The sequence below is a fragment of the Pongo abelii genome, chromosome 19, assembly GCF_028885655.2.
Source record: "Pongo abelii isolate AG06213 chromosome 19, NHGRI_mPonAbe1-v2.0_pri, whole genome shotgun sequence".
Taxonomy (NCBI): domain Eukaryota; kingdom Metazoa; phylum Chordata; class Mammalia; order Primates; family Hominidae; genus Pongo; species Pongo abelii.
In genome coordinates this window covers 52,327,805-52,339,982 of record NC_072004.2, presented here as the reverse complement: position 1 = coordinate 52,339,982, position 12,178 = coordinate 52,327,805, and the positions used below count along the sequence as shown (strand labels likewise).

General features: G+C 39.7%; 1 protein-coding gene across 1 annotated transcript in view; it reads left to right on the top strand.

Annotated features, from left to right (window-relative positions):
- AATF (apoptosis antagonizing transcription factor) overlaps positions 1-12,178 on the top strand; it is a 115,962-nt gene that overhangs the window by 81,002 nt on the left and 22,782 nt on the right. Inside the window, exon 11 of the mRNA XM_002827307.6 lies at positions 3,496-3,567. Within this exon, the coding sequence (XP_002827353.3) occupies positions 3,496-3,567 (72 nt within the window). The remainder of the gene's footprint in view (positions 1-3,495; positions 3,568-12,178) is intronic.

Sequence of the window (12,178 nt, the reverse complement as noted above, 5' to 3'; positions counted from 1 at the left end):
CAGTGGCTTATGCTTGTAATTCCAGCACTTTGGGAGACTGAGGCGGGAGGATCACTTGAGTTTAGGAATTTGAGACCAGCCTGGACAACATAGCAAGACCCTCTCTCTACAAAAGAAAAAAAAAATTAAAAAATTAGCCAGGCATGGTGGCGCTCACCTCTAGTCCCAGCTCCTTGGTGGTGGTCGGGGCTGGGAGGCAGAGGTGGGGGGATGGCTTGAGCCCGGGAGGTCAAGGCTATAGTGAGCCGTGATTGCACACTGCACTCCAGCCTGAGCAACAAAGCAAGACCCTATCTCAAAAAACAAAATAAAACATCACCAACAAAAAAACGAGGATACATAGAGGCCTTTTTTCATTTTATAAAAAGTGAAGAATTAGACTGGGCATGGTGGCTCACGCCTGTAATCCCAGCACTTTTGGAGGCCAACGCAGGTGGATCACTTGAGTCCAGGAGTTCTAGACCAGCCTGGGCAACATGGTGAAACCCCATCTCTACTAAAAATACACATATTAGCTGAGCATGGTGGTACACTCCTGTAGTTCCAGCTACTCAGGAGGCTGAGGTGGGAGGATGGCCTGAACCTGCGAGTCAGAGGTTGCAGTGAGCCGAGATAGCACCACTCCATTCCAGCCTGGGTGACAGTGAGACCCTGTCTCAACAACAACAACAACAAAAAGTGAAGAATTAGAAGCAATGTATGTGTTCAAAAATATGAAAATAGGGTACTTCTGTTCCTACGGTTATATGCAGCTATTTATAAATTGTTTATGGGACATTGCTTATAAGGCTAGGTGAGAAAAGAATTCATTCAAAATTGTATGAATATATATATAAAAGGATCATTATGTGAAACAAACGTCACAACAATTGTCTATAGGTGGAAGGATTGTGTGTGGGATTTTTTTTTTTGTTTTTGTTTTTTAGATAAGCTCATACTCTGTAGTGAGCCATGATCACACCACTGCACTCCAGCCTGAACTACAAAGCCCAGACCGGAGGGCTCACTGCAGTCTCAACCTCCTAGGCTTAAGCAATCCTTCCACCTCAGCCTCCCGAGTAGCTGGGACTACAGGCACATGCCACCATGCCTGGCTAGTTTTCTTACTTTTTTATTTTACTTATTTATTTTTTTAAGACAGAGTCTTGCTCTGTCACCCAGGCTGGAGTGCAGTGGCCTGATCTCGGCTCACTGCACCCTCTGCCTCCTGGGTTCAAGCGATTCTCCTCCCTCAGCCTCCCGAGTAGCTGGGATTACAGGCACACACCACCACACCCGGCTAATTTTTGTATTTTTAGTAGAGACAGGGTTTTGCGGTGTTGGCCAGGCTGGTCTTAAACTCCTGACCTCAGGTGATCCACCCGCCTCAGGCTTCTAAAGTGTTGGGATTACAGGCGTGAGCCACTGCACCCAGCCAGTTTTTTTACTTTTTGGTTTTTGTTTGTTTGTTTTATTTTTGAAACAAAATCTCTCTCTGTCCCAGGCTGGAGTGCAGTGGCATAATCTCGATCCACTGCATCCTCCATCTCCCGGGTTCAAGGGTTTCTCCTGCCTCAGCCTCTCTGTTTACTGGGATTACAGGCATGTGCCACCACACCCGGCTAATTTTTGTATTTTTAGTAGAGATGGGGTTTCAACATGTTGGCCAGGCTGGTCTTGAACTCCTGACCTCAGGTGATCTGCCCCACCTCGGCCTCCCAAAGTGCTGGGATTACAGGCGTGAGCCACCGTGCCTGGCCAGTTTTTTTTACTTTTTGTAGAGATGGGGTCTTGCTATGTTGCCCAGGCTGGTTTTGAACTTCTGGGCTCAGATGATCTTCTGCCTGGCCTCTCAAAGTGCTCAGGTTATAGGCATGAGCCACTGCGCCAGGCCAACTGTATGTGTTTTCTCTGTGGTTTGTTTTTTTTTTCAATTTTCTGTATTTTATACCTTTTGTATTACTTTTTTTCTGGGTTGGTGTGGGGGTATAGACAGGGTCTTACTATGTTGTCCAGGCTGGTTTTGAACTCCTAACCTCAAGCAATCCTTCTGCCTCAGCCTCCCAAAGTGCTGAGATTACAGGTGTGAGCCACCACACCCTGCCACTATTATTTGTATAATAGGGAAAATCTTATCAGTATTATTCTTGTAAAATTCATTTGTTGAAACAAAGAATTACCTTTGGGAGGCTGAGCTGTGGGTGATATAATAAATAATTAAATTATTTGATATGTATAAAAATGTTCCTAAAACTTTAAAATATTATGTATTAAATACATGAAAATACCACATTTTGTTTTATGGATAGTGTTTTGCCCTAGTAGAGTTTTTTGGGTTAGAATTTTATTTTATGTATATAGAGAGGGCACATTATAATGAGTAGAAAAGGATACCCCTTTGAATTGTCTTTGGTATGATTTGGTCTGTATAAGGTCATATATTTTCTAGAGCATCTCAAACACATCATACAAAATATTTTTTTTTTTTCCATTTGGTGGGAAATGTAGGTGATATAACTTAAACTTCCATAGTGCCTAGACTGAAGATCTAGGAATCAAACTTACTGTGAATTCAGTTGTGTTTCTCCATTTAAAGGTGGGGGAAATGAAAGACCCCCTGGATCTAGTGCATGGAGATGACGTGGAATTGCAGACCCCTTTTCTGCCTTGGGGAACCAGTGGCAGTGTGTGTGGTGTTGGTGAGGTGTTGCATTCAGATGCTATACCACTACCTGTGCTGCTGCCAGTAGATGGCTTTTGTGACATCTATTAAAATGAAAAATGCTTAAGATATATGTAGAGGAAGAAAATGAGGTAGTCAATTCCTCATTGTCTTTAGTCTGGAATAATGTTTAAGGGTTGTATATTGCTCAAAAGCACAAGTGTACCTATTCTTTTTTGGGGCTGTGCTATAAATGAATCTGTGTTGAACTGTCATTTACAGTATACTGTTATCAGACTTTTCTCCTGTAGCATTAGGGAAAAAGGGAAAAATGTACAGTTAGCCCTACATATTTGTGAGTTCCACATCAGTGGATTCAACCAACCACAGATAGAAAATATTGAGGCATGGGGAAAGGAGCGTTGTGTCTGTACCTGTGAACAAGTGCAGACTTTTTTCTCGTCATTATTCCCTGAACAATACATTGTACAACTATTTACATAGCATTTACATTGCATAAAGTATTTTAAGTAACCTAGAGATGAGTTAAGTATATGGGAGCATGTGTGTAGATTACATGCAAATACTTTGCCATTTTATATGAGGAACTTGAGCATCTGTGGATTTTTGCATCCATAGGGAGTCCTGGAACCATTCCCCCACAGATACCATGGGATGACTGTAGTTGGTCATCCCAACGACAGTGGTAAGTGCCTATGAATTTTTCCCTATCCCACTTTGTAGCCAAATGTTCCAGTGATCAGTTCTGGAGTTTGTTAACTCAGGGAATGTGTTTCCTCTCCTAGGTTAATAGTTACTAATGTTGCTGCCTGTTTGCTTCCTGCTTTATTTAGGTTTCATGTCCTTAGCAAGCTACTGAGTTTCATGGCACCTATTGACCATACTACAATGAATGATGATGCCAGGTGAGTAACAGATTAATTATGTGTCCCAATGGCTTCATGACAGCCTGATATTGACCTGCTCTACAGTCTTCGCCCTCTCCATTTCTTCTTATCAGTTAACCATTTGTCACTGGCATCATAGTAAGGGTCACATCTCTTCACCCTCATAATTACTATAAAACCAAACCAAAAACGCATAAATCTCAGTGCTGCCTTTGGTGGTTTGTTTGTTTTTCCTGTTTTGTTTTGAACTTTAGCCCAGCTCCCTGGGACATCTGAGCTCTCTAGGACAGGGCAGGTGGCCCATGTTCTTGCCATTTGTACTTGGGGCTGTTGTGCATATGCTTTCGTTTTGAAAGTGGCTCTAGTGAGTGCTCTGGAGATGTGCATATGTTGTATTTGTTGGGGATTGTGAGTGTTTTTACAAAAGATGTATATGCTTATTTTATAAAGCTGAAACAGAGAAATACAGAAAAAAAGTGTATGCTCATAATATTACTGTTCAGAGATAACCTTTTTAAAATAACAGTTTATTCTGTATCTATTAATTGGCATTGTATAATGAAGAGCTTCCTCTTCTCCCTCATTTATTTACCATTTATTTATACATTTATATCAATATGGACTCATGTTTTCCTATTTTATTCAATGAGTTATGTTTATTTTGATGTTAAAATTGTCCCAGATAGTGGAAGTGCCTTCAAACTGGCTTGTGTCCTTCAAAGTTGTCTTCAGTCATTCTTTGAGTACTTCCTTACTTTCTGGCACAAGAAGATGTTTAATGCTCATCTTAGACTTTCCATCTTCCAGCCCTGAAATCAGTCTTTCTCGAAGGAGTGCTGGTTCTTTTTAGTGGATCGTGGTATTTAGAAACCAAGATATAGGTACTAGGGGTGCTCCTTGTTAGTGAGTATTGCTATTTCTAGGCCTGTCAGCAGAGATTGGAAGTGTATATGTATACACTCACACATACACAGAAGACAGCCACTTTTAACATCTCACAGCATTTCATCTCAGTTTTTGTAAGTTCCCTTTCAGTATGTTCCTGTTTTTCTTTTTTATATTGAAAGTATACTTGGGAAATGTTTTATATACTGAGAGCATTTTCATGTCGTTAAAATAATTAAAAATTTTCAATGACCAAATAATATTGTTATAATATTTATTTAGCCATTCACTGATTGTTGGACATTTAAATGGCTTTTAATTGTCATCATTGCAAATAATGCTATGAGAAGCATTTTTAAACATATTTACCAAGTGAAATTATTGGTCATAACATAGGCACAGGTGGTTTTTGCCAGTTTCTCCCTCAAACTACATATAACCTTTTTATTTTAGAGTATTTTGTTTGCTACCAAATGCCAGCAGATTTTCCCCTCCTTGTCTGAAAAGTATGAGATCTGCAAATTTTGACAAATACTATTATTATTTTTTATTTGGTTTATTCAGTACTTTGAGCACAAAACAGCTTATGGATGGTTCTGAGTACATTTGTATCTGGCTTTGTGACCACATCTGCTATCCTGTGCTTTGCAAGTGAATGTCTAGATATGGCTGTGGTTTTTTGTTCATTTCTGGATCCAGTCTGTTTAAAAATTGCAGAGTAAAGTGAGTGCATCTTAGATTCCCCGTCAGGATGCCATGAGAAACTTACATCAAGAAGAAAGCAAAACTAGATTTTGAAAATTAAACCAAACCCTTTAAGGTTACGTTATTATCCCAGGCATAAAATGAAATCTGGTTTAGATACTAGTGGTATCTTTTGATCATAGTACTATAAAATCATTCAGAAATCAACTTTATGCCATTCTTAGTTGGAATTTTACTTGAATCCCTTGAGGTGTACTTAGTTTTTCCAGAATCTTACTGATATTAACTCCTAATTTTTGAAGGTCTACTATTTGCTAGACATAAAAATTATTTGAAAATGACTCTATTAGGATTAATTTGGGTATGGCCTATAAAAAAATATAAAACCTGACTACAGAAGCATAAGGAAATGGAAGTTCATCTTTCTGACAGGATAATTCTAGGGGTGGTAGGCAATTGTTGGCCATGGCTTTTGCTTCTCGGTGGTGTTAGGGCCAACATCTCTTGGTCTTTCCCCCATAGTCCCAAGATGGCTGTTACAACTTAATGCCATCAAACATGCATTCAAGGCAGGAAGAAGAGGAAAGAGCTGTGCCAGCCATGCATGTTTGTTTTTAATCAGAAAAGTAAAAGCTTCCCCAGAATTCCCTTCAGCAAACTTTTTGTATTTCATTGGCCAGAACTGTGTTACGTTGCCACTCCAGGTAGAGCAGGCAAGGGAGAAGGGGTTAGAAATGTGTTTGCTGGGTGACAGTCCTTGTGACATTTATAAGGAAAAAGGGCTATCCCTTGTGGACTGATTCCTAATTACCAGCATTGTTCTCCAGCTGGTTTAGCTACTTAAGGAATGGAATAATAGTCTTGTAGCTGGAGAACTGAACGTTTGTTTTTACCAAAGTGTACACCATTCTCATTGTGTTTCCTAAGGATAGGGAGACGTGTCCATATCAACTGCTCGTGCTTTATGGTTTGAATAGGCCAGATTAACTATGGGTATAGTAAATAGGCACAGCTTGCTCTCCTAGTGTCAAAATTTTTAGGGCCAGTAGGTATTGTTAACTTTATCTTAAGTAAGAAGGAAGCAGTAATAGCTTATCCTGCTTTGTTTTTCTTTAGTGGAAAGACAAAAATGGAAGTAATCTAGTACCATTCTATTCTGTGTCCCATTTGTACACCACAAATAGGAAGCTTTCATAATTGTTAGAATATCAATATCACTGCATGCTACTTTTCCTCAAGTAAATATTTTTGGTTTTCCTAAGTTATACATATGTCATTCTTGGTGTGCCGGGGGCATAGAGAATTTTTTTAAATGATTTCAAGGTAGTGAAGGACTTTATAAGCATGACCACTGGGCCAGAAACTAAAAGGTAAAATATTAATAGACCTGACTACATAAAAGTCACATTGAAAAAGACATCAAAAACAAAGTTAATAGGTAAATGATGAACAAAAAAATTCCAGCGGATGACATATTTTTCTACTATGTAAAGAGTTTTTACAAATCTCTAAGAATATCCCAATAATAATAATGGACACAGCATGTCAACAAGCAGACTTAAAAATCAAAAAAGAAGGTCGGGCACAGTGGCTCACACCTGTAATCCCAGCACTTTGGGAGGCTGAGGCGGGCAGATCACAAGGTCAGGAGATCGAGACCATCTTGGCTAACATGGTGAAACCCCATCTCTACTAAAAATACAAAAAATTAGCTGGGCGTGGTGGTGGGCACCTGTAGTCCCAGCTACTGGGAGGTTGAGGCAGGAGAATGGCGTGAACCCAGGAGGCGGAGCTTGCAGTGAGCCGAGATTGTGCCACTGCACTCCAGCCTGGGCGACAGAGTGAGACTCCATTTAAAAAAAAAAAAAAAAAAATCAAAAAAGAAAAATTTCAAGGGCCAAAAACCATAAGCACTTTCAACCTAATCAAAGAAATGCAAATTAATATAATGAGATTTCTTTTTATTATTTTTTTTTGAGACAGAGTTTTGCTCTGTCACCCAGGCTGGAGTGCTATGGCACTATTTGGGCTCACTGCAACCTCCGCCTCCTGGGTTCAAGCGATTCTCCTGCCTCAGCCTCCCGAGTAGCTGGGACTACAGGCGTGCACCACCATGCACACCCCCCCTCCTTTTTGTTGTACTTATTCAGTTGGAAAATACTAAAAGGATTAGTAATACCCAGTGTTGATGGTGTAAGGAAAAATGCACTTTTGCATACTGTTTTTGGAAATGTAATTGGCAAAATCTTTTGGGAGGATTATTTGACATTGTGCTTCCAACTTTTTTTTGTTTTGTTTTGAGGTGGAGTCTTGCTCTGTTGCCCAGGCAAGAGTGCAGTGGTGCAATCTTGGCTCACTGCAATCTCCGCCTCCTGGGTTCAGCAATTCTCCTGCCTCAGCCTCCCATTGGTCAGTCTGGTCTCTAACTCCTGACCTCAGGTGATTTACCTGCCTCGGCCTCCCAAAGTGCTGGGATTACTGGTGTGAGCCACCATGCCTGGCCCTGTTTCTGACTTTTAAATGTGTCTGTTAACACAAAAAAATGTACTTGTAGGAGATAGTCTTTAATAGTTGCCAAATACATTTGTGTCAAGGATCTTTATTGCAGTATTGTTTGTAGAAAAATAAAAAATCCAAATGACCCAAACTAAATAATCACAGTAAATTCATTCAATGAATTTATTATTTTTTTTTCTTTATTATTATTATTATTATTATTATTATTATTATTATACTTTAAGTTTTAGGGTACATGTGCACAATGTGCAGGTTAGTTACATATGTATACATGTGCCATGCTGGTGTGCTGCACCCATTAACTCATCATTTAGCATTAGGTAAATGATCTCCTAATGCTATCCCTCCGCGCTCCCTCCTAATGCTATCCCTCCCCACTCCCCCCACCCCACAACAGTCCCCAGAGTGTGATGTTCCCCTTCCTGTGTCCACGTGTTCTCATTGTTCAGTTCTCATCTATGAGTGAGAACATGCGGTGTTTGCTTTTTTCTCCTTGTGATAGTTTACTGAGAATGATGATTTCCAATTTCATCCATGTCCCTACAAAGGACATGAACCACATCATTTTTTATGGCTGCATAGTATTCCATGGTGTATATGTGCCACATTTTCTTAATCCAGTCTATCATTGTTGGACATTTGGGTTGGTTCGAAGTCTTTGCTATTGTGAATAGTGCCGCAATAAACATACGTGTGCATGTGTCTTTATAGCAGCATGATTTATAGTCCTTTGGGTATATACCCAGTAATGGGATGGCTGGGTCAAATGGTATTTCTAGTTCTAGATCCCTGAGGAATCACCACACTGACTTCCACAAGGGTTGAACTAGTTTACAGTCCCACCAACAGTGTAAAAGTGTTCGTATTTCTCCACATCCTCTCCAGCACCTGTTTCCTGACTTTTTAATGATCGCCATTCTAACTGGTGTGAGATGGTATCTCATTGTGGTTTTGATTTGCATTTCTCTGATGGCCAGTGATGATGAGCATTTTTTCATGTGTCTTTTGGCTGCATAAATGTCTTCTTTTGAGAAGTGTCTGTTCATATCCTTCGCCCATTTTTTGATGGGGTTGTTTGTTTTTTTCTTGTAAATTTGTTTGAGTTCATTGTAGATTCTGGATATTAGCCCTTTGTCAGATGAGTAGGTTGCGAAAATTTTCTCCCAATTTGTAGGTTGCCTGTTCACTCTGCTGGTAGTTTCTTTTGCTGTGCAGAAGCTCTTTAGTTTAATTCGATCCCATTTGTCAATTTTGGCTTTTGTTGCCATTGCTTTTGGTGTTTTAGACATGAAGTCCTTGCCCATGCCTGTGTCCTGAATGGTAATGCCTAGGTTTTCTTCTAGGGTTTTTATGGTTTTAGGTCTAACGTTTAAGTCTTTAATCCATCTTGAATTAATTTTCGTATAAGGTGTAAGGAAGGGATCCAGTTTCAGCTTTCTACATATGGCGAGCCAGTTTTCCCAGCACCATTTATTAAGTAGGGAATCCTTTCCCCATTGCTTGTTTTTCTCAGGTTTGTCAAAGATCAGATAGTTGTAGATAAGCGGCGTTATTTCTGAGGGCTCTGTTCTGTTCCATTGATTTATATCTCTGTTTTGGTACCAGTACCATGCTGTTTTGGTTACCGTAGCCTTGTAGTATAGTTTGAAGTCAGGTAGCGTGATGCCTCCAGCTTTGTTCTTTTGGCTTAGGATTGACTTGGCGATGCGGGCTCTTTTTTGGTTCCATATGAACTTTAAAGTAGTTTTTTCCAGTTCTGTGAAGAAAGTCATTGGTAGCTTGATGGGGATCGCATTGAATCTATAAATTACCTTGGGCAGTATGGCCATTTTCACGATATTGATTCTTCCTACCCATGAGCATGGAATGTTCTTCCATTTGTTTGTATCCTCTTTTATTTCATTGAGCAGTGGTTTGTAGTTCTCCTTGAAGAGGTCCTTCACGTCCCTTGTAAGTTGGATTCCTAGGTATTTTATTCTCTTTGAAGCAATTGTGAATGGGAGTTCACTCATGATTTGGCTCTCTGTTTGTCTGTTATTGGTGTATAAGAATGCTTGTGATTTTTGTACATTGATTTTGTATCCTGAGACTTTGCTGAAGTTGCTTATCAGCTTAAGGAGATTTTGGGTTGAGACAATGGGGTTTTCTAGATATACAATCATGTCATCTGCAAACAGGGACAATTTGACTTCCTCTTTTCCTAATTGAATACCCTTTATTTCCTTCTCCTGCCTAATGGCCCTGGCCAGAACTTCCAACACTATGTTGAATAGGAAAGGTGAGAGAGGGCATCCCTGTCTTGTGCCAGTTTTCAAAGGGAATGCTTCCAGTTTTTGCCCATTCAGTATGATATTGGCTGTGGGTTTGTCATAGATAGCTCTTATTATTTTGAGATACGTCCCATCAATACCTAATTTATTGAGAGTTTTTAGCATGAAGTGTTGTTGAATTTTCTCAAAGGCCTTTTCTGCATCTCTTGAGATAATCATGTGGTTTTTGTCTTTGGTTCTGTTTATATGCTGGATTACATTTATTGATTTGCGTATATTGAACCAGCCTTGCATCCCAGGGATGAAGCCCACTTGATCATGGTGGATAAGCTTTTTGATGTGCTGCTGGATTCGGCTTACCAGTATTTTATTGAGGATTTTTGCATCAATGTTCATCAAGGATATTGGTCTAAAATTCTCTTTTTTGGTTGTGTCTCTGCCCGGCTTTGGTATCAGGATGATGCTGGCCTCATAAAATGAGTTAGGGAGGATTCCCTCTTTTTCTATTGATTGGAATAGTTTCAGAAGGAATGGTACCAGTTCCTCCTTGTACCTCTGGTAGAATTTGGCTGTGAATCCATCTGGTCCTGGACTCTTTTTGGTTGGTAAGCTATTGATTATTGCCACAATTTCAGATCCTGTTATTGGTCTATTCAGAGATTCAACTTCTTCCTGGTTTAGTCTTGGGAGAGTGTATGTGTCGAGGAATTTATCCATTTCTTCTAGATTTTCTAGTTTATTTGCGTAGAGGTGTTTGTAGTATTCTCTGATGGTAGTTTGTATTTCTGTGGGATCGGTGGTGATATCCCCTTTATCACTTTTTATTGCGTCTATTTGATTCTTCTCTCTTTTTTTCTTTGTTAGTCTTGCTAGCGGTCTATCAATTTTGTTGATCCTTTCAAAAAACCAGCTCCTGGATTCATTAATTTTTTGAAGGGTTTTTTTGGTCTCTGTTTCCTTCAGTTCTGCTCTGATTTTAGTTATTTCTTGCCTTCTGCTAGCTTTTGAATATGTTTGCTCTTGCTTTTCTAGTTCTTTTAATTGTGATGTTAGGGTGTCAATTTTGGATCTTTCCTGCTTTCTCTTGTGGGCATTTAGTGCTATAAATTTCCCTCTACACACTGCTTTGAATGTGTCCCAGAGATTCTGGTATGTTGTGTCTTTGTTCTCGTTGGTTTCAAAGAACATCTTTATTTCTGCCTTCATTTCGTTATGTACCCAGTAGTCATTCAGGAGCAGGTTGTTCAGTTTCCATGTAGTTGAGCGGTTTTGAGTGAGTTTCTTAATCCTGAGTTCTAGTTTGATTGCACTGTGGTCTGAGAGACAGTTTGTTATAATTTCTGTTCTTTTTCATTTGCTGAGGAGAGCTTTACTTCCAAGTATGTGGTCAATTTTGGAATAGGTGTGGTGTGGTGCTGAAAAAAATGTATATTCTGTTGATTTGGGGTGGAGAGTTCTGTAGATGTCTATTAGGTCCTCTTGGTGCAGAGCTGAGTTCAGTTCCTGGGTATCCTTGTTAACTTTCTGTCTCGTTGATCTGTCTAATGTTGACAGTGGGGTGTTAAAGTCTCCCATTATTATTGTGTGGGAGTCTAAGTCTCTTTGTAGGTCACTCAGGACTTGCTTTATGAATCTGGGTGCTCCTGTATTGGGTGCATATATATTTAGGATAGTTAGCTCTTCTTGTTGAATTGATCCCTTGACCATTATGTAATGGCCTCCTTTGTCTCTTTTGATCTTTGTTGATTTAAAGTCTGTTTTCTCCGAGACTAGGATTGCAACCCCTGCCTTTTTTTGTTTTCCATTTGCTTGGTAGATCTTCCTCCATCCTTTTATTTTGAGCCTATGTGTGTCTCTGCATGTGAGATGGGTTTCCTGAATACAGCACACTGATGGGTCTTAACTGTTTATCCAATTTGCCAGTCTGTGTCTTTTAATTGGAGCATTTAGTCCATTTACATTTAAAGTTAATATTGTTATGTGTGAATTTGATCCTGTCATTATGATGTTAGCTGGTTATTTTGCTCGTTAGTTGATGCAGTTTCTTCCTAGTCTCGATGGTCTTTACACTTTGGCATGATTTTGCAGTGGCTGGTACCGGTTGTGCCTTTCCATGTTTAGTGCTTCCTTCAGGAGCTCTTTTAGGGCAGGCCTGGTGGTGACAAAATCTCTCAGCATTTGCTTGTCTGTAAAGTATTTTATTTCTCCTTCACTTATGAAGCTTAGTTTGGCTGGATATGAAATTCTGGGTT